Source organism: Uranotaenia lowii, chromosome 2 (assembly GCF_029784155.1).
Source record: "Uranotaenia lowii strain MFRU-FL chromosome 2, ASM2978415v1, whole genome shotgun sequence".
In the NCBI taxonomy this organism is placed as follows: Eukaryota; Metazoa; Arthropoda; class Insecta; order Diptera; family Culicidae; genus Uranotaenia; species Uranotaenia lowii.
In genome coordinates, this window is record NC_073692.1 from 339800806 (window position 1) to 339827698 (window position 26893).

Below are 26893 nucleotides of genomic sequence, written 5' to 3' on the forward strand. Positions count from 1 at the left end.
TGGACCGAATTTAAAAAATCGAGTTGCATTTGAAACTTTTTTCATAAATGTCAAAATACTTTTTTTTCAATTTTGTGCTAAAAATTTGCATAGTGCTTTAAACAGATAAAATAGCTATTTAAGTTATCGATCAAAAGTTTAAGCTCAACCCTCAATATGGTGTAAAAGTTTTGTCATCAAACAACTTATCGCTAATCTGATAAGTTATATTAAATGCTCATGAGTTATTTCGCTTTTTGAATATCTAGTGAAAATGTTTTTTCAGACTTATTTCGTTAAAATTTTAGCCATAATTTGATCATTTTTTGATAATGTTCACCAAATAGCCGGGATTTACAAAAATGCCTGCAAACTTGTTTAGACCATAACTTAATTATCTTACGAGTTATTGCAGATCGGTTTGGCTCCATGTTTGATAGATCAACATATCTCGATCCTTTTTAGAAGTAAATAAGACTTGAGCCTTTAAGTTTTAAATTACCTTTGGGGCCGTCCAGATACCACGTGGGCAGAAAAATGAGATTTTTACCACCTTCTCCCTCTCCGTGCACAATGTGGACATTTGGCAACCCCTACCCCCTTCTCCAGATGTCCACTTGGACAAATTAGATTTTTGTTGCCTACATATAACACTACATTTCCATTTCTTGGTTTAATTTTCATTGCAATCTCCGATTTACAGAATGCATCTCAATTTGAGATTCTCAAAAGCCCATGTTGTTTCCCGAATAGAAGATATTAACACTGCCTAGACAATTTAAATAAAAAAGATACATTTAATTTTCATAATTTTTTTTTAAATAATTTATTTTTTTGGAGCGTTTTTGTAAAAAATGAGCTTTGATTGTATTCGCCTCGACGTAGCAAAAATGATCGATTTTAATTTATTTATATGAAACGATTCTTTATAATTCAATTTATTTTCAGATATATAGAATTTTAATCTTCATACTTTTACGTTTTAAAAAGAAATAAAAATTTTAGATAAATATATGGAAAATGGCCGAACACATCAAATTAAAAATGTGTTTTCTCGAAATAAGTATCTTTTTTTTTAAATAAATCATTTATTTTTCTTTCCAAGGCTTATTTCCTGTGACATTTTACGTCTTTCATTTGATTTTATGCTTTTTTTATCACTTTAGCTTGAAGGGCCTCATTCAATTTGAGCCATTATCATAATTAACAATTTGAATAATGATCAATAGTTTTTATAAAAAAAAATCAATTATTTAAAATATCATTGTGAGTAATATTTTAAAAGTGATGATTGAATTGCATTGCAAAACTACTAATCAAAGCAGGTGAAAAACACTATTTTTTCGTGCTTTTTATGGAATTTGAAGCATAACTGATATCAAGTTTCAACCAACAATCTAAATTTCACATTTTTATGAAATTTTTTATACAATCCCCATAATCAACATTTATTTTTATAATTTTCTTCATAATTTGGTCTCAGAACAACTTTATCGTGACCATTTATTTCTTAATTAACTTAATTTTGAAAGTTTTAATCAAAGTTAAGTTAATTAAGTAATAAATGGTCACGATGAAGTTGTTCTGAGACGAAATTATGATTAAAATAATAAAAATAAATTTCAATTACGGGGATTTTATAGAAATTAAACATAACATCAAAAAGTGAAATTTAAATTATTGTTTGAAACTTGATATCAGTTACATGAGCTTCAAATTCTATACAAAGCACGAAAAATAGTGTTTTTCACCTGCTTTGAATAGTACGTTTGCTTTGAAATCCAATCACCATTTTTAAAATATTACTCACAATGGTTCTTTTTTGCAGAATATTCGGTGATGCAGACGGTACTTATGAACACATTTTAAGCTTATTGTCGATTTTTCATGTTCAGAATATTCGTTTTACCGAATATTTGAAAAGGGTTAATAGTTGGTATTCGGCCTTCGCACTATTCGGTACATCTCTAATGATATCTATTCAATTTTCGAAAAATACTGAAATTACTACTTCTGAAACTAGAGGTGATGGATAGAATCTGAAATCGAGTTCAGAAATTTATTTCCAAAATCAATTTTTTAAACATAGGCTTCAAAAACTTGCCCATGTTTTAATTTTTACCAGGTGAGATAGAACTATTCCGAATACCCTGACTATTTTCTCGGAAACAAGACAAAACAAGTTGAACATTCGAAAGACATTTTTGCTAATTTTTGACCAACCAGGCTGGATTTCAGGATTCACACCAATTATATCGCCGATACTGTTTTTAGCTCATCTACACAATAATAGTTAAAATTTTGAGAAGAAATCCAGCTTAAATATTTAGGTTAAAAAATCTACCCTGACTTGGAAGTTTGGTTATTTCAATTGGAATTGATTATTAATTTACACTGATATTTTGAAATAGTTTTAACTTTCAGAAATTGACTCTTTATTCAATATTCTTTCATTTTATTCAAACATCATAAAAAAGTTTGAAAATATTGAGAGCTTGAAGAAAAAAATTGACTTTTCACTTTTTTCATTAATAATTTGTTGCAAATAAGTTACTTTTTATTTGGATTCAATTCCAACAAAATTAAAAATCTAGTATGAGAGCTTGAGACTCAAGAAAAAACAATTGAAAATGAAGTTTCAAAAGCTTCATATTTAAGAATATGATTTTGATGATATTATTTTAGAATTAATTTTATATTTAAAAGTTGTAGATTTTAAACAAGAATTAATAATAATTCGATACTTTCGAACAACGATTCAGCTAAATACTTTAGAAAAATAATTAAATGTTTAGTTTTTAATTCATAGCAAATTATTAACAAACACTTTTCTCAAATAATTATTTTGGAATTGTGAAGATTCCCAGTAAAAATATTGTGCATAACTTGAAGATTTTTTTTACATTTTCTGCTCAGACAATGTGTGTTTAATTTTCATTTGTTAAATGCCATTTATACCAGAAAATTCTTGAAGAATTCTTAAAGTTATAATTTTCAAACTGCCAAATGTAAAATTACGAAAATTATCTTTGTATCAACACTTTTTTTTGCAGTGAACATCTAAGATTCGCAGATTGTTTTTTAAAAAGATATCGAAATAAGTATAATGAGGGAATGTGTAAAAAGTTTTCACTATTTTTCTTTAATTTCAAATTACAAACCCACAAGTATACAAACCTACTAAATACAAGCCTCATTTGCAACTGCTACTACCGTGGCAAACTTGTTTTGTGGTTCAAAAATAATCAAGTCTTGTCTCCAAATTGACTCCAGTTTCTGTGAGATAAGAAGTATGGGCCAAAAAAGTAGCGGAAATTGAAAATGAATTATGAAGTCATCTAAAATGCAGATTAAACGATAAGTGATAAAAACTTATCAATTTCATTACTGAAAAAAGTGTATGCCGTCCAATGGGAGTTACCAAAAACAGAGTATGAATATCTTCACAAAAAAACAAAAATATTTTTCAAACATATTTTTCCATGATCGATCATAGAGGTGCCTTCATTTCCTTCTCTGAAAGTTTTTCGATCAAACGAATGGTTTTCAAGATACACGCCTTCATAACTGTCCTATTTCTAAATAAACTGAGGTTTAAGATTAAGATCTTACTGGCAACTTTTTAGAAGACTTCAATACGTTTGGAATTTTGGCCTGTATATTACCAGTTTTTACCTTTCGTTTAATATTTCAAATGTTCGTACCAGAATTTTACCTTACGAATAAAAAAAAATAGAATCAAAGTGGCTTTTCAAAATATTTTTTTTTAATTGAAAAATGACAAACTATTGAACTTGACTATGGTAATTCTTGATTTTAATTTTAACACCTAATTTTGCTTCTTGAATGTTTTGTTTTAAATTGAACTTGAATTTTTAACTTCAATTCTGGATTTTTATTTTGATTTTCATTTCTATTTTATTCTATTTTCTGTACAAATTTTCATTTTTATTTTTAGGCGAGAGTTATGTCTCTGAGTCTCTATCTGAGCTCTACGTACAATATCGGCCAAAAGTAATTTATCTAACTCAAAGTTTAATTTTAATGATTTCAGTCTAGGCACCAGATAAAGCCCAAAACATAAACTTCTGAAAAAGCTCACCAGATCGATAGTTTTTTCGAACACGCAGCAAAATGTAGGTTAAAATTGTGTTTACTTGGAGGAAAAATATATTGTTTCTACATTATTACAAATTCTCTTAATTTTACACAATAGCAATTCCTTTTCAATTTGCTCCAATTTTAAGCTTTCAAAATCAAGCTTAAAATTCATAGAAACGACTTAAAATAACACTAAAAAATCCTACATGTAAAACTTTGCACAATATGCATTTCTCAAGAATGAAATTTTTCTCTGCTTTGTTGAGTAGTAATATAACAAATTTTTATTATGTTAACTTTAAACTGAATTTTCTGCCATAAATAAAATCAGTTATTTAATTTATTTTGTTTCGATTAATTAGTTTTTTAGGTAAAAATTGCATGCTTAAAAACATTTTGGTGTACCGCTTTACTTGATTTTAACTCCAGAATAAACCTCTATTTTTTCATTCTTCTACCTGGAATGCTGGATATGCTGCAATAAAACAAAATTGCAAATTCAGTCATATTGAAATAGCTATTTGTTTACTTAGTCAAAATTCATTTCTTTTGATTCAACTTGAAATATTTTAGAAACATATATTTACATCTTCATGAACACAGTCCCTAACTTGTTTTTTAACATTCTTCCAAGGTTGGATTGTTACTGTTCATTAAAACCCGACAACTCCATAGAAGCATCTAACTCAAACTAAGGAGCAAATTTCCTCCAGGACTCCTATTTATACGTGCAACCCAAAAGGTTCGTCGTCCCTTTTGATAAGTCACTCACTGGGGCGATTGCTCCAAAAGTTCAATGATTCTTTGCTTTGATGGCTCCGATCGAAGCCAGACAGACGACGACGACGACGCCACGCTTATCAGAACCGATTTGCACGCGAACGATGCTGTCGGAAAACTTCGGCCGAAAAGCACGTGCTCGCTCGGGTCACTCACCGTTATAAACAAAAGGCTTCGGGTACTAAGTTGGGGGTGTGCGATCGGGCGAAATTTGCTATGCTTTGCGCTTGGTGAGAATGAGAGATTGCTTCGAAGAAGGTGCCGTTTTGGGTAGATGATCTACCTCGCCGGATGCTGTGCATCAGCCGCCGCGCGATCGGATCGAGGCGCGTTGCGAAGCCACGAGTTTGTCATGTTAAATTACCCTGCATTTAAGATGAGGTTTTTGCTAACCGCTCCTCCAGTTATTTGGAATCGCTCAACCGGTGCGGATCTCGGGGTTTGTTCTTGGAGGATCGTGGAAGATTTGTGCAAAATCTGTAGGATAGAAAATCCTGTGGGAATCCGATTATTCCCGGTGAGTTTTCCGGCAGATGGACTGTTGACTTAGGCGGATTTCGATGGTGTTTTTTGAAAGTTTAATTTTTTTCAAGTGTTTGATTTTCTAAACTCCTCATCACATCCGGTTGGAATTGTGAATAGTGCGGAAGCTGCCATGAACTTTACGCCCTAATTGTTGATTGAAACGCCTTCAGATCGGAACCGAGTAAATTGTGAAGATTTACGAGAGCCTCAATAGTTCGGCGATTCTATTCCCAGACTTAGCATTTTAATAATTCATATCGCGTTTGTTCACTCGTGTAAGGTTCGTCATTCCTCAGCAAAAGATTTTTTTTTCTCAATCCGATAGAATAGAACCATTTGGAGTGACAACTTAGTGGTGCGAAGGTGTGTTCCCCGGCTTTGATCATCGCTTAGAAATGTACTCGTAAGAATCGCGCTTGCTTACCAAGTCAGAAGCAAAGAAACAATCCAACGCGAGACGCATCAAGATATCTCGCCGCGCCGCCATTTGTCATAGTTTGTTTATTTGAAGTGTGGTGTTAATGAACAAGTAAACATCGCAAAACACAATACACGCTAGTTGAAAAAATTGCAACGACATCATTCCGAATCAGCCGGGAAGTTTCGTAAAACAATTCCTCATATCCGAGAATCTGCATTTATCAGGTGCTACATCGGAGACTTGAGCGACCAATTAAAGCGGCAGCGACGAACCTCCGACGACCCTCTTCTCCAGGCTGGGTAATTTTTATGCCAGCAACAGCAGCAGAGCGATGGGAAATCTTCCGAAAGTGATACTAGCGGTAAGTAAGCAAGAAAACAAGCAAGTAATCAATGAATGGCAGGTGCCCTCCCAGCATCTCCACCTTTATTCAGTGGCTCGGTGAGAAAGAATGATACATAATTTTTCAAACGACACATTGTTGATGATGGGCGCCGTTGTTGATGAGCGTTTTTGATGAAAGAAGAAGGGCTACCGGTAGTTAGTACCCATTGGGTATATGAAGGCGTGTAAATGACCCGAAGTGATTTGTCGTGTAATTGGTGAACATTGAAAATTTACAGCCATTTATGAAGAAGGGGGAGCATTGATTAGATGTTGTTCTATGGAAATTTTTCTTGTTTCCTGTATTTGATTGAAAAGATGAAGTCGTGATGAAAGGCAATGCAGGAAGCCGGTCAATGTAAAGTTAAACAGTTGGAAGAGTGTATTTTCTTTTCAAGTTTCAAGAATAAGAATCAAGTTGGGCCGTACACTTCATTCTGATATGAAGATTTTGAATTCCAAAATTATTTCATGATTGATAATCATTAATTTACTCAATATTCGCCATTAATTATTTAACTTTAAGTCTTTGTTTAATGTTATTGTGTTAAAGCAAAATTAATACTAAATCTCTGAGTTTTCATCTTTCCTGTATTTAGAAAAATAGATTTTGCAAAATATCTTTTATTTTAGAACAGAAAAAAAATGAATAAACACAACTTTAAACTGTTAGCACAAACTCTATATAGTTTTTCTCGTTTTTTTTACAAACTAGGTTAGCAGCGCAATGAAATACCGACTTTAAATTTACTCATAAAATTGTTTATGTTTGTAAAAATATCTTTGCTGAGATCTATACATACTCAAAGTTGATCATTTTTTTTTGAAAATATGGAGGTAATGATTGCACAATAAATTTTTATTTTATAATTTAGAGACTGAAAATTGTCCAAAATTGAAATGTGGGTCACCCAGAATTGAAATGTGAATCAATTTCAACTCAAAATGTCATATTTTCTGAATTTGCTTTTGATTATTCTTGAATATGATCGTTTTTAACTATTACATTGTTTTTTTATTGCTTATACCTTCTGGATTTTTTTAACGAACACAAACACATACAGGTTCTCAATGAAACTTGATGTTTCCTAGATGAGATTCCTTTTTTTTTCTTAACTCTTAGCGTACATCTTTCGAGGATATGATGACTAGCATTTTTCTAATGCTAAAACCACCAACCTACAGAAAGTGTACTATGTATGCCGTGACCGGAATTCGATTTCATGCCCGCTGGCTTCGAAGACTTGAAAGCTATTCTCTACGCTACGGCTGCAGCTCATTTGGTTTTAAACACATAGAAGTATTTTTTTTTATCTTGTTGTTGTTTTCTTGACTATCAAAAATATCTTAGTTCAACACTAATTTTTATTTAAAAAAATGCTACCATGCTTGCTTCTGGTAATTTTATTTTAAATATTGGCCACCGTTTAATTTTGAGCTGTGTTCAAGATATTTTTTGACATTTTCATTCACATTTTTTCGTTTCCCTAGCTTTAAGAAAAATCCAAATTATTTAATCCTTCATTTCATGATTTTTTATTTTTCCTTAAAAATCGTTCAAAACAGTCGGAAATTATGAGTACACTAAAAAAAAATTAAAATAAATTACGATTTTTAAGATAAGTTAACCACCGTTAATTAATTTTGTAAATTTATTTTTCGGCATATCGGTGAAAAGTAGTTATGAAATTGATAAAGATGGATAGAGAAGTGATGCCCGTCCGGAGTATACGTGTTCACCACATGTAGACTTCGGACCAACCAGATTTCATTGTATAGGTTAAGGTAGTGCCACCTCTATCCCGGTACTACTTCTCCTAAATAATGAAATGTTGCAGGGTAAAGTATGGTGTACGTTAATAAGTTTCCTCGCAAAAATGCTCTTTCGCTCTCTTCAACATCTGTTAATTTTCTTCTCACTTCTCTATCCATCTTTATCAATTTCATAACTACTTTTCACCGATATGCCGAAAAATAAATTTACATAAATTACGATTTTTCACTTTTTCCATACATTAATTGTTGGAAGTTTGTTACTTTTTTAAACGAAGGGTTAACATTATACTTAGACTTGTTTTTTGATCATAATTCATCATAATCATAAAAAAAACATAGGGTATGTGATCTACTTCGGGCCTAGAGCCTAATGTAGTCCTAAAATGCCAAAAATAGGAAATAATTCGTTTCGCTGGCATAGGATTGAGATGCTCATACCGCTTTTTGCCATAAAAACTAATACTAATAACAAAAAATCTACGGTTTAAAAATTATATTTTCTTCTTAGTGGTAAAAAAGACAGCTCAATGAGTGGAAAGCATTTTGAGAAATCAAAGTGAATATAAAAAACTGTCCAAGAAAAAGTTTAAAGGGAAAACGCTATCACTGTGATAGATATGATCCATATTGCCTATTTTTATTAAAATAAAAGAAAACCAATGAAAAACCTGGAAAATTTATTAGGGTCCAAAAATAGGATGCTTTCGTTTATGATGTTCTATTTTTTGACCTTACATCAGTAAAGTGCGAATTTTCAAGTGGGGCATAATTTAGAACCTATATTGAACATTGCTTACTTTTTTGTCAACTTGATGCAAATAAACTACAAGTAAACACAGAAAAGTTTTAACTATTGTGCTGATGATAGAGCTGTCTAGGAGTGATAAGGTTTGAGATTTTCTTTACAGAAATATAAATATTATGTAATCGTTTAAAAGCATTTCGATGATCATAGTCGATTCAAGATTACGATTTCAATAAGTTTTTTTATTTATTTATTTTTTTGAAGAAATAAACTTTTATAGGTACTTTAGATCTACATAGATCCACTGAAAGGTACCAGTTCAGTACCAAAACAGGAACAGCAGGATCAAAGATGGAAATTTTGATTATCCATATCCTTGAATCCTTGAAGATTCTCATTGAAACTTAGAAATAACAAGAAAAGGATTTCCTAAAAAACATAAAACTCAAGTCCATCTATGATATAAACATGGATTTAAAAAAACCGCTTGAAGAGTCCGAAAAAGAGCAACTAACACTAAAATATTTGATTCATTTAGTAAGACCATTAATGATTGATTCCGAATTCTTAATTAAAATTTATCTCAAATAATGATAATTTCGCTAATAAATTTGCAAATTTATGCCAAGATGGAATAAAAAAATGAAAGTTCTTGACTTTCAAATTGAAAAATCGCCAGTATATATCCCCAGTTTAGAATTAAAAATTCATATGGAAGACTTGAAATAATGATTTAATATTCAGAACTTTTAATTTCTTGTTTAATTTAAACGACTTGTTCATGTTTCACACTGTAACAATTTTGTTTGCTTCATCCTTTCACAACAAACAAAGTGAAATAATATTTCCAGGAAAAGTTAATAAATTGGTCAGGAGCATGTTTAAAAAATTACCTACTACAATGTGTAGTCTGTTATTTTTAAGATTTTTATGATTAGAGTTTTCAATCTAAAAAATGGTAAAAAATATGCAAAATAAAATGGATATTAGAGACTTTAAATTTTTTTGTTTTTTTTTATTATTTCAAGATAAAATTATTCCAAGAAACCACACTAACCTTTGGTTTTCCTGATTCGCTTAACACAGAACCATGCTGAATTTTGAACTTAGAAGGTGTGCAATTCCTGACATGTTCGTGAAGTTTTAATATTTAAACCAAATGTCATTAACATTATTTTTCTTAGACTTTCAAGTTCTTAGATATGACAAATTGCAAAGGTTTTTTTTTTAATAAATCTGAGAGTACAATTTTGAATAGAGTAGTTTTTCAATTTTTTCACTATTCGATTTTTTCAACACTCGCCAAATTCACGTTCGATTTTATCACGGATATTGTTTCGATTTTATCACGGTTTTTAGAAATCATTCAGAAACCGTTTCCAGGACCTTAATTTTCTTTCAATTGCATAGAGCGTCTTTGTTCATGATATTTTTTTATGGTTTATGTTATGGTCTATAGATATTCAATAATATGAAATGTCATTGAACTACTTACTTAAGCTGTATAGTATTTAAAATCGTTATTCGGATTTTAAAAACATTTTTAATAATCGACATAAGTGTTTTGACATCACGCTGATGCTTGTGTTGTTATTTGTGCTTGGTCAGCCGCTCTTAAAAGTAAACTTTTTTGGTTATGCGAATCATATAAAAATGAGGGTGAATTTAAGCGTTTTTGAAAAGAGATAAATGTATATGATTTTACAAAAAAAAAAAAAATTATTTAAAAGGGTGGCGTGCGCAATCCTGATTGGACAGCATTTAATATTGTCTGAATTGATAACTTTGGTTGGTCAAAATAAAATTCTGCTAGCTTTACCTTAAAAAATGTAAAAAGGACTAAGATTTCTGTTTTTCTACATATGGAAAAGAAAGGATGATCTGCCACAAAGAAAATTTCGAGAAACACACTTAAAAAGTCTAAATTTAGCAAATTTCAAAATATTTTTCAAAAAGGTAAACTGTTTAATTAATCAAAGATGTGGAGATTAAAATATTGAAATTTGAAATTTGCAGAAGCAAATTTTTTGATGCAGTTTTTTTTAAATTCTTTTTCAAAATCGACATAAGAGATAACGACTTTTAAATTTCCATAAAAACTAAATAATTGATATTCTACAACTAACAAATTGATATTCTACATGGTTTAATTTCAAGAAAAAATTCTCAAAAGGCTATAGAGAAGAACATTTTGTGTGTTTAGTAAACTTTGATAATTACATCTTATGATGAAAATTTATTGATACAAAACGTTTCCACTACTGAAAACATTATAAATTATTGATTAAAGACAATATTTTTTTCACTTTAATTTTTCGTTTCGCCAAATTCACGGTTTTGCCATAGTTTTTTTTTGACTGTGATTAAATCGAAAAACTACTATATTGCTAAACTAAGAAAGCATATTGAAAATATTATATTTCAAGATATTCTCGAACTTAGAAATAAAGTTAAATATATTGAGATGTGAAGGTTTGTTTTCAAGGGGTTTGACCCCCTCATGGAGATTTTTTCCAAATAAATTTCTAGTTAAAATAAAGACATTCGCCATAGTAATGGGAAGTAACTTGATCCAAATGGTGTTTAAAAATAAGTATTAATAAACAAGTCTGAAAATTAACTCGCTTCTGGCGGAATTCAGTCCTAAATCATTCATTTTTACATTTCGTTATTAGACATTTCAAAAATGATACTTATTTCTAATTGTAAATTTCAGTTTGTAATTCAATAGACCATCTGTATTGAAACTCAAATCTTGACACAAAAGTTGGGTTGTATTTAGAATGGAATCTTATTAAGAAATGCCGCAGCCCGTGGCTTAGAGGATAGCCTTTAAGTCTTCTAAGCCAGTGGGCATGAGATCGAATCCCGGTCACGGCATAAACTTTCTGTGGGTTGGTGGTTTTAGCATTTGTAAGATGCTAGCCATCATATCCTCGAAAGATGTACGCTTAGAGTTAAGAAAAAAGGAATCTTTTCGAGGAAACATCAAGTTTCATTGAGATCCTGTTTGTGTTCGTTAAAAAAAGATGTAACGAACCAAATTTATAATTTGAGCTAATATTTTGGACTTCAAAATTCATTCATCGAATACTTATTTTGCATGTCAACAAATTGGTAGCCATGAGACAATCTAAAACCTATACTTTATTATCAATCACTTAAATTATTCAAAACCTTCATTGCATATTTTCTACTTATTATAATACAGGGCCACTTAATTCATAAATTTCAGAGTTACACAGAACTGTAGAGCAATTTTTTAGAATATTCAATAAATCCAAATATGCAATAATTTTTCTCTCAGCTTTTGTTTTTAATAATAACTTTCAAAAATATGTAAAAATCATTTAAGAAAATTCGGAACTTTTTTGACAAAGTTTTGAAACATTCCAAAAAAAAAAAATTCAATGAAGTTTTTCATTTATTTATCGTTTTTTAAAGACTGCAATTTATTTTGACTTTTGTGAAAAAAGTTGGACAAGTTATCTATTAGTTTTTTTTCTCCATTCTGTTTTATAAGGGAATTTCAACGAACTTTTAAAAAAGTCTCAACTAAAATTGATTTTTTTGATTTTTTTAAAAGCGCAAATTAAATTATTTTGCAAGTTTCAACAAATGAGCTTCATTAAATGAAACTCTTTTTTAAACTTTCTACAGTAATGTCAACAATATTTTTATGATATCTTTCCAACTTTTAAAAACTGTACAATTATCATAATTATTATTATTATCTATGATTGATTTCACACAACATTGAATAATTTTCAAAGTTATAAACTCTTTTTCAGCAAAACTAGAAGCGATAGACAAAATATGTGTAAAGATTCAAGTTCAGGAAATTTTAGGAAAATTCAAAATTTTCCAAATTTACTTAGGCTCCAAAATGGTGCTTTCTTTAGTTATCAGTTGAATTCTTTGAACAAATTTTCAAAATGTTAAGAAGTTTTTATTGAAAAAATTTCTTTTTAAAAATTTGTCGTTATGCTTTTCAAATTTTGTTTGTATTTTCAAATGATTTCACCGAATTTCATAGTATAGTGTTTTGAAATTTTCAAATAAACTGAGCGCATATCTTAGTAAACTATTTTAATTTTATTTCATATTTTATAATAATTTTGTCTTTGTTTTTTATTTTTGAATTTTGGAAAGTTTTCAGTGAAAACCAAAAGTTCTATAAATTTCAATAAAAAAACACAGTTTCTACATTTTGTCATTGTCAAGATCCAATATTTTAATTAGCAGCGAAAAAAATATTCAGGGCTTGAAATTTTAAACATTACGATATGATTTTGAAAGTATATAAACGTTTCACGCATTTCCATTATTTTAAATCATCTGTTTTGAATTGATCCTGATTTTTTTAGGATCGATTTATGATTATTTCAATGCTTTTGAAATTTTTTTTTTTTTCCAATATTTGCAACATAACGTGAATTACATTATTTTGAATATTTTTCAATGACTTCCTGGATTTATCGTCCATTTTTGATCCTAAAGCTTAGTTCTTTTAGGCCTGTCATTTTGGAAATTTTTTTTGAGTTATGTTCTATGTTTTTTTTGGTTTCGAAATCACTCGATTGCTTTGTTTGGATTGTTTTTCTTTAAATTATTTACTTTCATAATAAGTTTGCCGAAGATTTGGTTCCCACTCTCATGAATAATTGATAGATTGAATTTTCAGCTATTGCGAGACTTAATAGTTTTGGGCAACGATTTCCATTTGATAGCTAAGCAGTTTACAGTGTAAATGTTGTGATTAAATACACTAGATTACCATAATCGGCTCACATACCCCTACTCTTCCAACAGTTTCGATCGACCTTGAATATTTTTGGTGAATCTCAAATAACTTCAATCACTCACCCACCAAAATTGGCCGGTGTTTAGTAAGAATGATGGTGCCATGATTAGTCATCTTCTAGCAAAGTTATACACGGAATGCTTAAAATCCCCTAAATTAGGATAATTATGAAAATTTAATTATGGTTTTATCAAATTAAAACGAAATCTTTCTACTTTTCTCAATTTTAACCATTCATTTCAACCAAATTAATTTGTATTGTTCTTGTATCTCCGTGTTAAACGAAAATATTTTAATGCTGTGAAGTTCCGTCTGAGCGCCCCAAGCTCGGACAAGCTGAAAAGTTCAGTGATCAAACTCTGAGCGCAAAACAACCTCCAGCCTGTCGGTGGCAGATTTTGCGAAAAAGAGAAGTTAAAACCACCAAAGGCTACAGGGGGATGTTGAGATTCTATTTAATCGTGATTCGTCTCCACGCCCCCGCGAATCGTTGGCTGGTTGGTTTTGCGAAAAGACTAGGCTACCACATGCGGTCTATCTAACATGGCCAAAGGGGTGCTCCGGCTTAAGCTAGCCATTTGACTTTGTAGTGCTTTTGTCTCTATTGGAAAGTGCCGATGATTCTCACACATATCCTTTGATTGATGAGTAAAAATTTGTGATTTTGTTATTTTTTAAGATAACATGATTTGTAAATATTTTCAATTGTGCGTTCAAATATGTGAAATGTTTTTATTTTATCGAATAATTCAAATAATGGTTGTGATAAGAACGTGATGGCTATAAGAAACAAACAATATCAAATCTTACATGCAAATATGAATCTACTTATTTAATTTTTTTTCCAAAAACTCATGATTGATCATTTGAAAGCATACGATCTGAAAGTTAAGAAAAACAAGCGTAACGTGAAAAAGGTTGATAAGGTATCTTAAAAACGATGTACAATCTTCTCAAAGACGGTTCAAGAAATCAATTTAAAAATTTATGGAAAAACATGAGGAAAAAGTGATCATTTTTAAAATAGGGTATTCAAAAAATGGACACTTAAAACTTTCATTGGGCCGCACTTACATGGGAAATAGTTAAGTTACTGAATAAAATAAAATCAGTTATCAAAATATAAGCAATAGAAATCGTGACGGCCCAACGCGCCACTTTTCTGATTTTTCTACAAACCGTATTTTTCTTCTCTTCTATCAATCAAACTTATGATATGAAAATTTCAGATAAGTATAAAGTAATTACAACTATCAAATCCGTGTTTTTGATTTTGTTTTTAAACTTTGATTTCAATTTATTTTAGAACGATTCAGTTTTGTGACGTTACAACGCGCCATTTTTGTTTTTGAAACACGGTTTTGCAAAGCGTTTTGATGTCACGAAATTTCATGTTAGGCTGAATGAAATAAATCAACGTATAATTTTAAAATCAATGCATAATTTACTGAAAATGCTAAGAAACTTAACAAATAATGTGATTTGATGATAATATAGATCCATTTATCCCCAAACAATTAAGTGCTTTGAACTCAAAACGTCCCATATAAGCAGATAAGGTTTGCAACACTGTGACATAAATTTTATACGTTATTTATTTGTGCGATCACGTGAACCACGTGAATATAAATATAAATAATAATCAATACTAGGAGAAACTCATTCGTAAAAGCATTTAAATGTGTTTTTGTTTTTTTAAATATTTAATTGCAAAGGATCGGAAAAGTAAATGATAATTTCAAAAGCCTTCGATCTATTAAATTGTTTTTAAAGGACACTAGAGTGCCCAAATTAGCTGACTTAAGAAAATCTTATAAGTTTCAAGCTCAAATTAATTCTAGGCCTATCAAAACGTCCAATTCTAAATTGGGGGATCAGATCACGGAAAGACATGGTCCAATGAGCCTGACATTTGTATGGAATTATGAGAAATTCGGTATGGAAAGAAAGTAGAAACTCAGCTTTACACAATGTTCTTAAGTCTCAATCGGCCGATTTCTTTTCATTGAGTTTTTCCCGAAGCTTTCGATAAGGGTACGATAAAAAAGGTATTGAATTTAAAAATTAGCACACGAAGGGTCAATTACGAAAAATACATGAATGGTCGTTAATCGACGCTTAAACCCGTTTTTGAAGCGCAATAACTATTGCATGATAACTCTATTCGAAAGATTGTCAGCTTTAGGCTTTAAGCTTTAAACGCACTCAAATTAAAAGAAAAAATCGGTTGATAATGACCAAAATTATTGGTAAGAAACTGTTTTTTTCGATCATTCCGATAAAATCCACATAATTCCATACAAACTTCAGATTTTTTGCGCGATCCCTTTCCGTAGTATAATCTGGCTCAACTTTTGCATGAGACCTTGCGTTATTTTTGATATATTTATATTTGATACATTCCACCGTAACGTGAATTCTCTTTTTCGAACTTTTCTAAACTGTTACCATTCTAGAAGTCTACCAATTTACTGTAGAATGAAAAAAATGAAGCAAACGATCTAAAATTTAATTTCATTTGAAATCAGCATGATTTGGTCACTAAAAAAATGTGTTTGTGTGTGCTCGAGTACTCTTGTGATGTGAATTCACACTAGAATTGATCATTTTTGACTTCAGTACATATCATCTGAATTTCCTATTCTCCCTGAGGAAATAGAATATCATGGTCGTAGAACAAGTTGTAAACGAATTATTTACCCACAAATTGATATACGTTGCTTTCTGACTGAACAACAACTAATAAAGTTATGCCTCTTCAAAGTTGTGACGTGAATTCACTCAGTTGTTACACAACAGGGTTGAACATTGAAATCACGTTACAAAATTTCAAGCTATTCTGATATACTTTTGAAAGAGATATGATGTTATTCCGACTTATTGAATCTAAAATTTCCAGTATCTTTTTCGAACTCTTTCCTTATTTTGACTAGCACTTACACAACATCATATTTAGGAGCTTTTAAATTACTACTTTTTTCACAATATATTTTTAAATACTAGCTGACCCGGCAAACTTTGTTGAGCATTTGAACTTCGCAAAAATAATGTACATGTATATAAGCAGAAAGAAGGTAATTAATTATCTTTAGGGCGAAGCGAGGCAGATTTTGGGCTATTTTCTTAATATTTCTGTCATATTATACAACTGGATCAGTGCATTGTTTTTCGCTTAACCAATATTTTATAGCAATTCAACCCATTAAGGTTAAGTTTTCCCCTTTTTTTTTATTATTACAATTCCCCGTTTCTATAGTTTTCGTCACCCAATTACATTCAAAGAAATGTTAAATGTAGTGCCTACCTCCAGAGGCAAAAATTATCGAAGAAGATTAATTTTCAGCCAAAGCTGAAAGCGAATATCTTCTGGGATAAACTGAGTTGAATCGTCATTTGAAGCAGTTTCCATCAATTCAGTAATCTTCATCGTATACCAAATTTGCAGACATGGCACACCACTATTTGCAGTGTTTTTAAACGACACTTCCCAAGGTATGAAATTTCGCGATTTTCTATGCTGCTAATATATATATTTTTTAATCTGTTTGAGCCAGATTCCATTCTGTTTTTAGTTATCTTTTATGCATTTGATCTGCATTAGAAAATCTACTCTGATTTTTATTATCGTCTTTTTTTATTACAATTGTATCTTTACCATATTTATCAAGAAGTTTATACTTAAGCACTGAACAAAGAAGATTAGAACATTGAATATTTTCATCGAATTTTTACTTACAGCATCTTCAAATCAAAGGATATTGGAATCTATTTTTTAAATTGTGATCTTGAATTCAAAATCAAAAATGATATTAATTTTTTTTTGCGAATAATAATTTTTTTTCATTCTTTCTGTTTTGAATTTAGGATCATATTTTTCTCGAAACTAAAATTTATAATCTCTTAGCTTCTTGTGTTGGAAAATGTTATTGAATCAAATATCTATTTCTGACCTCCGATACTGAGTGTTGGATCAAATTATGAGTTTAAGTTCTACAAAGTTAACTTTATTTATAATTTAAATTTCGTGAAAGGATGAAGTGAAGATTATGTAACGTCTACTAATTTTGCAATTAGGTTTTTTACATTGATGAAATTCTCTTGGAATCACAGAGTTGATATCGTTCTATTCTTAACCTACTCAATACATTCTAAACGTTTAAGAAAATCTTAGTAAATCAACTTATGGTTGTCTTATTTTAATAAGTTAAAATAAGATATTCTCTTAGTGTTTTACCATAAATATGATCAGAAGATTTTTATAATGAAATATTTCATGGTTATCTGTTTAGTTGTTTCGGATATGTCAAAACTTTTACAGTCATATCATAGAATACTATTTTCCTTAAGTTGATTCTTCAATATGCCGGAAAAATTAACAAAACAAAATACGGGGAATATTGAGGTTATTATTCGGGCCCGGAGGCAAATGCGGGCTTTACGATCTAAAAACCTAACAATATCCGGGCATTTTATTTCAAAATTTTTAATCCAAAATCCAGGCAACACCAAGCAAATTTGGGCTATTTAGCAATTTTTTTTTCATCGAAACACATCAGCAGATTTTGAATCGTACATTAAACATTCAGAAACCATATATAAATAATTAAAACTCGCTCAAAAAATTTCGTTTTAATACGCAAAGTTAAAAAGAATGACTTTTTTTGTTTCGATTATAGTCGTTTTAACATCTTTATGTCATTCGCAACTTAAATCAACGATGCAGTTGGCGGTCAGTCATTGAAAAACTCATCCTGTTACAACTGTGCTTGATGTTTACTCTTGGGCTCGAACTCAGGGACATAGGCTCAGGAAGAATATTGACTTAATAAGAGATTTTTGATGGATTTCGCAAATAAAGTGAATAAATCCGGAAAAACCGGGCTATTCTATCGGAATCCGGACAACCGGGCTGGACGGCCGGACCAAGCCCTTGAAATTTTTTTTTATCAAATATCTGGGCAATTCCAGGTGAAACAGCTTAAAAAAAATTTAAAGTTGCCTTGATTTTGAAGCAAAAATGACTATTTTCGGAAATATGCTCCTTATCGGCTTATTGCGTTTTTTTCGCCCCATACGGAAGCCGAACAATCGCATCCACGCATCCATTTCACTGGTACCATGTGTAGAGCTATGTGGTTTATCTATAGGTGGGGACAAGATTACCCTTGCACGAGTGTGAGAATCAGTTTTTTTAATGTTTTGATTGCTACGTCACAAACGTTCATGAGCGTCTCGACGTTAAAGTCGCCATTCATCGACGACATGCATCATTTCATGTTGTATAAAAAATCACAATCAAAGCACCCATTTATTTACGCTTTTCCTTCCTGACGCCTTGTACGACGACGCTATGAGTTCTAAATAATAAACAACTTTATTTGCGTCCCAAACATCCCTCCTAATAAGTTTCTATGGCTACATTTGGACGCCTAATACTTGACTCGGTGATGGCGTCGCGTTACGTCACAATCGTTCATAAACAACTGTATGGATACAACGAACTAATACTAAAGTTTTTGGTTGTCCCCACCTATAGATGAACCACATAGTGTGTAGAGTACATTGGCTATGAAAGTAGGCGCCAAAACTTCATATATAAAGATTTATGAGCATCAGTAAGCCTTGATTGATTTTGGCGCCTTCCTATTCTGGGTGAATTGAATGATTTTTTGTTTGTAAAATGGGTGATAAAATTAAAAAAAACAACAGAATTTTTGAAAAAAAATGTACCAAATTATTTTATTTTTGTAAAATTCCAACCATCTCCTGGTTGAAGACAGCTTTCAGAGCATATTTCTTTTGGAAATTTTACAAAAAATCAAATTTAGTGACGTGAATTCACTTATTTGCGCTGTTGTAACTCATCTGGATTTCAACCTTTTTCAATACAATTTAGTGTTTCAGAACCGTCTCGTCATTTTCAAAGAAGATCTCAATTCCTTTTGTTAATAAATGTAAAAGTGTCATCGTAAAACTTAAAAGTATTTGTTGGATTCAAAACGTGATATGCAAATTGCGAAAATATTCATTCATATATTTGTAATTCATTATTTGGTAAAAGTTGTCAAAATTTACACTTTATCCATAAAAAAATTATATTCAAATCTATATAAAACATGTAAAACTTTGATGGATTTCGATCATAATTGCATACCCTGTTTTCAGTGTATTACTCATTATAACAAAGCCCCTTGAATTGTTTACTATAATTTTTAGATTCATACGATAACATACTCATTTAAAATTTTTAAATTTCTACGATAACATACTCATTTATTAAATAAAGTAACTGAAAATCTTTTGGTGGAAAATCAAGCTCAAGAAATAAAATAACCTATCCAATGGTTTTTATTTTGTAATATCTAATGAAAAATAATAGTCGGTCCTTCAGTTTTTTCACTATTTTTTTTAAAATATTTCTGCAATTTTTTTTCTTCCGTCCCAGTTTTTTCCAGCACTTATCCGGGTTATTTCATCTAAAAATTAGGCAAAACCGTGCATTTGTTTTCGAAATTGTCAACCAAAAATCCGTGCTTTATTCGGGTAAATTTGATGAAAACCAGGGAGTTACTTAACAAATATCAATGTGATTTCAGGTGGAAATGAATGTACAGCTTTCTGAACTTTGAATCTCCTGTTTTTTATAAGTGAGTTTTAAATTCCTAGAATATGGGTTATGTAAGAGTAAGACAAGAGTGAGGAGTGTAAATTTGTAATTATTACTACATTTAGTACACTTTTAGTGTTTAAAGGATCCTGCATTCTACCACTTTTATCGGCGATACGGGACTGTTTTTAATATATATAAAAATTGATAATAATCAATTGTAAGTTCGTTTTGGAAACTGAGCTCTAAACTGAGTAAATACAATGAACAAATTTATAGGGTGCAATTTAAGGCACTTGAATAGTAAGAACTCACCAATTCTAACTAAGAAACATAATAATTTTAAGAACTAATAATTCAACGATGCGGCGATTTGAGCACAATTTTGCTTTTCTTTTCTGCTATGATGCCGTTCGTTTTGACAACTAAGCTTGAATCACTTTTGGTGAACCTATAATGCGTCACTGACGAGGGGCTTCTTCACAATGAAGAAAAAAAAACTTGAAAAAATAGGTTTTTCATGAAAACTTTTCAGCAGATATAAAATCGTACTTTAGGCTTCCATAAATCTTTCATAATTATTTTTATAAAACTTCTATTTGGACGCTTGATGAAAAAAAATTAAAAAATATTCTTTTTCTGTTCGATTTGGCAAATAAAGTGTATAAATCCGGACAAAATCCGCGCATTTTTTCAATGGAATCCGGCAGCCGGACCGGGCTTTTTCCTAATTTTGTTTCAAATATCCAAGCAAACTAGGATGAAACCGGGCTATCTGGCAAGCTTATTTTATCTCAATTGATGTTTTTGTTTTAACGTTGTAAGTACTTTTTCCTTAAGGATCTAGCGCTTGACATAATGAGCACTTAATATTCTAATAACTTGTTTAGTAGGGGAGAGTGGGGTATCGTGGGCCATTGGGAAATGTGGGCCACTTTTAATATCTCAGATGTGTGTTGAGATAAAAATCTCAAACCAACTGTCTTCGTTGTCGCTTTGCGTGAGTATATATTCCTATATGTTGTTGACTGAAATACGCATCATATGCTTCTTTTATTTATCAATCTAAAAAAAGTTAGAAAATTTTACTTACATAATTAAAAAATCACCCGCTAATTTCATCAATGGGGAACCTAAAGTGCTAACAAAAATATGTTCATACGCTTATGATCTTAGTTTTGTTATGATCTTTCACGTGGAAAAGGAATTTTTGATGAAACATCAATATGTCACACAAACGCAACCAATTTGCAAATCATAGCTTGTGGGGAATCGTGGGCCACACATCTTGAATCACCTATATTTTTATGTTTTTATACACATTCAGAACTTAAAATATGTTTTTTTCTATCTGTAAAGTTTTCTTATGCCAAATGAACAGTTATGAACAGGGTTGGCATAATTCAACGTCATTAGTCAAATGACTGTGACTGTTGAGCCTCTTGGTCCGTCAAACTCATTTGACTGTTCCTTAACGACCAGTCACTTCGTTTGCCGGTCATTCATTCCCCAGTCATTTGAAGCTAAAATATTAACCTAGTTAAGCAATCGCATTCAACCGACCGATGACGAAAAAGAAACGCATTTATTATTATTGTTGCTCCTGCCAGCAAGCCGAAGACGACCGAAGAGGAACAAGAAAAGCATTTATTATTATTGTTGCTCCTGCCAGCAAGGTCGTTTTCAGTTTTTTATTGCTATTGTTGCTCTCTGCCAGCAAGTCGTTCAATTAGTTGTACCTGTCGTCAGCAGCCGATCGAAGTGTGAAGAGATTTGCCAGTCACTGTCAGGAGAAATTTTGACCATGTGTAGGAGCTTCGCCAGTCGATGATGTAGAAATGTTGATTGTTGTCGTGCTTTATCCGTCATGCGAGTAGTGAGGCTCCGTCAATTGAGAACAGTGCCAGTCGTTTGATGAAACAAAACTAGTCGGGTCAAGCGTGACGGGCGAAATTTACCATCACTGGTTATGAACAATATTTTGTCCATCATATATTAGAAATTCTGCCAAAAGGTTCGCGAGCCAAGTTTTGGAATCTATGCGATCATACACAGCTCTCTTTTTTATTTCATCATCTGAAATTGCTTTAAAATAACAAAATTAATTACAAAATCACAGTTTGGGGTCAACTCATAAACTTTGCATGTTATATGGTCTATTTTGATTTGGTGGCCCACGATTCCCCACCATTTTTCAAAATCCAAAAAAATATTTCTTTTTTTAAAACAGTCAGAATTTAGAGAAAATAACTTATTAAAAAATTTAAAAAAATACCATGTGATACCTTGAAAATGTTGAAAACCATACCATTTTTTATTTTAATTTTATCTTTTAAAATAAAGAAGTAATGGAAAACGAAAAAAAGTGGCCCATGATTCCCCACTCTCCCATACGTGTATTAGATAGAAGTTATTATGATCGGAAGTTGATGATTTTATAAAACGAGTTTTATTTATTTAATCGAATTATGAGAACAATCATTGGTACAATAAAAGAGAAATAAAACAGTTTAGAATGTGACAAAACCGCAGACCGGTGATCATAATAATTCAGCCAGTCACTGTGGGATCTCTTTTTTTCTCTATCTTTGGTTTTATTCACACCAACAAAAGAATCATCTTTTTTGGCATTAGTCGCGGCGTTCGTCGTTTGGTGCTTTTTTCATCTTTCATTTTCTACGGTTGAACAAGTCTCCTCTATCATCCCCATCAGCCGAATGCGTGGAGGTCATGTACAAGATGTTCAGGTTTTTTCGCCATACCCGACCGGAGACCCTCCAACTGATGTTTCTTAGCTCCGGCTTTTGCCTCCAGTCGGACGCCACTGTTGTCATTTATTGTGATGTTGATATAGTTGATGATTGTGCGGGGCTCAAAGTTGTTGAGATAGGTTTGAAAGGTTGACATTAAGGGGCTTCCACGTAAAGCCGAGCGATTGTGATGTTATCCCCATTTTGGAAAAGAATGGCTTAGAATGTGCTGTTGAGGCTGAAATCTTGAGCATATTGGCAGTTACAGTGAGTCGAATAAAGATCTTTCTTTTATATAAAGTTTCATAGGAATCTGAAAAAACAACAATAAAAATTATTCAATCTAGACTCAAAACAACCACACCTTTTTTTTCTATACAATATTTTGATATCTAAATACCGAAACGTTCAACATTGAAATTTGAACACACAAAGCAATGGGGATTTTTTTAAAATATAAATTGTGAATGCTCATATCACCATGAAGCTATCACTTGGAAGGTCTTTCGAAAAACAGATAAATCTTTCTTTCATTCGATACACTCAGCTAATTCATCGATCGGAGTCATTCTTCGACATGATGACCTCCGAACCGTTCGAAGATTTCTGTTAGACGCAAATAAGCCGAGCTGCTATCTAGATGCATCCATCGTATGTTTCCTATACAGGGGTTTTGATTTCTAACAATACAAGCAAACCGAACGATGGGGTTGACTTTTACCGAAAACTGCTGAAGAGCCAAACAAAACAAACAAAAAATGGCTTATTAGTGCCTAAACACTGAAGTCGTCAGGCGCTCTCATATTGCACGGTCAAACGGCGACTAAAAACCGGCTCTATGGACCATCCGCGGACTGACCGACAGAAAAAGTTTTCACGGGCAAACGGGTTGTTGTTGTTCCTCTTGAAGCTGTCTGACTGGCTGCTTGCTCTCGTGGTCTACTATAAACGGCAGTGTGTATTAATTGGTGGAACCTACTCTCCTACTAAATCTAGGAGTGTAAAGCGTTCGGTTGATGACGAAGAGTTGCATAATTTACGTCTGACTTGGGCCGGTCTTTCTACCATACATTATCAAGAACGGGTTAATCAGCTATAGAAGAAAGCAGTCAATTTTTCGAAGTGAAATTTATTCATAACAGTATTAGAATATTTAAAAAACATTTGATTATTAATATAGTTTAAAAAAAGATAGCGTATGTTTATTTTAGCAGATATTTGAGTATTTTCATTTCAATTGAGAAAATTTTAATTCTTGAACTGGTACTTTTATTTTTGATTTTACAGTATTTCAGGCAAGAAATTTTTCTCACATTTAAAGGAATAGTTTATACACAAGCTAAATTTCCACAAAAGACACAGCCAACAAAAAAGAACAAAAGTTTTATGTAAGATTTTAAATGCGGCTCAATCGGACATTTTCAGTGAAGCAGTAATGTAATGTGTGCATTTGCAAACTTTTGTGACGTTCTGTCAAGTGGTTTTTCAGATAGCGTCCAATGAAAAAAATCTTTCAACTATGATTTTTAGGCACCTCTTGCGCCCTCTATAATGTATACTATGAACCATCTTTTTTTTCATCAAGACTTATTTTGATTTCGTTATCTGTTTCCTGAAGCTTGACCTTGAAGCTTGCTGTCCTCCTTCGGCACAAAAAAAAACAGATTCGACTTTTCACTAGAGACTAGAGACGATACGGTTAAAAAAATCTATTCCTTTTGAAATTTTGGTATTGCACTTGATAAAACCTTCAAGGAATCAATCATCTACATTTTTAAATTTTTAAATTTTTTAGCTCACTTTTTTGAACAAATTTCATCAAAAATAACATAAACGATTTTTTGAAAACTAAAATTATGATTTCAAATTGACTGTCGTGAAGAATATGATTTTCAGTTTTAGTTAGTTTCTTCATGATTTTTATTGAATAATTTGGATATTGGCGGATAAATAACCCGAAATTGCACGGCCCGGGTATTGGTGGAAAAATATCTGGTAAGCTTAGATTAGAATAATTCCGGATTTTGTGGTTTCAAACTCGATTATAAACATTTAAATTCGATATTTCTGATCAGATTTTGCATTCTTCACTTTTTTTTTCTTGTTTGGATAGTCATTGAGTTGCATTTTCCATATTCAAAACTCATAATTTCTCAATTTGAAAAAAAATTACAACATTAGAAATTTTTATTCTCTTGCTGAATTGGAACTTAAAAAAAGTTTCATAATGGTGACCCAGAACTGAAAAATCTGAAACAGTTTCATCATTCGCAATATTCGATTAGATTTACAAATTGAATTTCAAATGAACAACTGGAGAAAAAAATCATATTAAAAGCCAACAATTCTGAAGTCAAATAAGATAATTCCTGTCAAGCGTCGTGATACAAATTTCACTTTATGGTTTATAATTAAAAGAAATTGTTATAAGGAACTTGGATTAAAAACTTATTTTTAGGTTCAGAATTCAGATCCTTCAAAATTCAGATTCAGAGTCAGCTAGAAGTTAAGTTTAGTACTCAAAATTTAAATTAACAACCACTTGTTTATGTGATAATTTTATTAATGATTCAAATTGCAGGAGATCGCAGTTTGATAGTATCAATTCAGAATTCCAAGTTATAATTTTAGATTCAAACAAAGTTCTATTAAAAAAACAAGCCAGAAGAAACCACAAACATAAAATAAAATTTGGATTCATTTTGAAGATTTTGTTCTTTGAAACATTCAGATTTAATTATTTAAAAAAATATTCACTGGATTCTTACTTTGCAATATATTAGAAATGATGAATTATTATCGGCAAAAGAACTTGCAAATTGGCATAAGAAGAAGCAAAAATGAAGTTGTAAATTCATCTTATTGGTTTGTTGTTTAGCATTATTTTTATTGCAAATTATTGAGAAACAAAGTTTCAAACTAAAATCTTGAATTTTAATCGAGATTTCAAACGTACGAAACAAATCTTATTTGAACTGAAAACTTTATCTTTTACTTTAATTTCTGAATATTTCGTGATTGAAACGAATTAGCTTATTTTATGCTAATTTAAGTATTTACAAAAAAAAACTCTTAAATGAAATCTTGAAAATTATTTATTTATTTTTTAAATCTATATACAAAAAAAAATTCCACTTTTTGGACTTCATTTTGAAAGTGAGGATTTAAAATAAATACCCTACTTTTATTGTAAAATAACTTTTTAATATTCTTTATGTATGCATTGCTCAAACAAAAATGTTATAGGAAAAATGTTGTAACCAAAACCCCCTCTATGAGCCGTTTCACTCACGGCTCTGAATCTATCACCACCCAAAAACCTCTGGATTAGAAAAATTCCAAGATAGATATTACTTTGTATAAGCTTCATCGGAAGCAGAATGAATTTTTACCACATGACTATTGGGAGGCTACATTAAAACTTCAGACAAAGAATCAAAAATTAAAAAAAAAAAACAACAGAACTAAATTCAAATTCCTTTGAGATACAGACCGTTCAACAGTTTAATACAAAACCTAAAATCGGATTTTCTCCAGAACCACATTTCGAAGACAAAAATAAAAATCGTACCATCAAATTCCAAATAAAGCTCAAATACAAAATTCAGAATCCTAGTTATAATCAGAGGAAAGCAGGAAGAGCAATTATTTTATTAAACTCTCATATCTTTAAAACACAAAAGAATGTGATCATGTATTGTGTTGAAATTTTTAAAATTTAATGCGAATTTAAATTAGAAATTGAATATTCTTATTAATTGTTTGAAAAAAAAAAAACAAAATTCCATAGAAAAATGAAAAAGCTTTTGTCAAAAGTTGCGGGCCGCAGCCCTTGGCGTAGGGGATAGCCTTCAAGTCTTCTAAGCCAGCGGGCATGAGATCGAATCCCGGTCACGGCATACATAATACACTTACTGTGGGTTGGTGGATTTAGCATTTGTAAGATGCTAGCCATCATATCCTCAAAAGATGTACGCTTAGAGTTAAAAGAAAAAAAAGAATCTCTTCGAGGAAACATCAA

The 26893-nt window shown here is 31.1% G+C and overlaps 1 protein-coding gene across 5 annotated transcripts in view; it reads left to right on the forward strand.

The window, feature by feature from the left end:
• The first annotated feature begins 5269 nt into the window (after positions 1–5269).
• Positions 5270–26893, forward strand: part of LOC129746496 (uncharacterized) — a 154578-nt gene continuing 132954 nt past the window's right edge. For 4 of the 5 annotated variants that reach the window (XM_055740162.1, XM_055740165.1, XM_055740166.1 and 1 more), the window contains exon 1: positions 5270–6167. In XM_055740162.1, coding sequence (XP_055596137.1) covers positions 6138–6167 — 30 coding nt within the window. In that variant the 5' untranslated portion in view covers positions 5270–6137. The remainder of the gene's footprint in view (positions 6168–26893) is intronic. The other variant, XM_055740163.1, reaches the window with a different exon arrangement.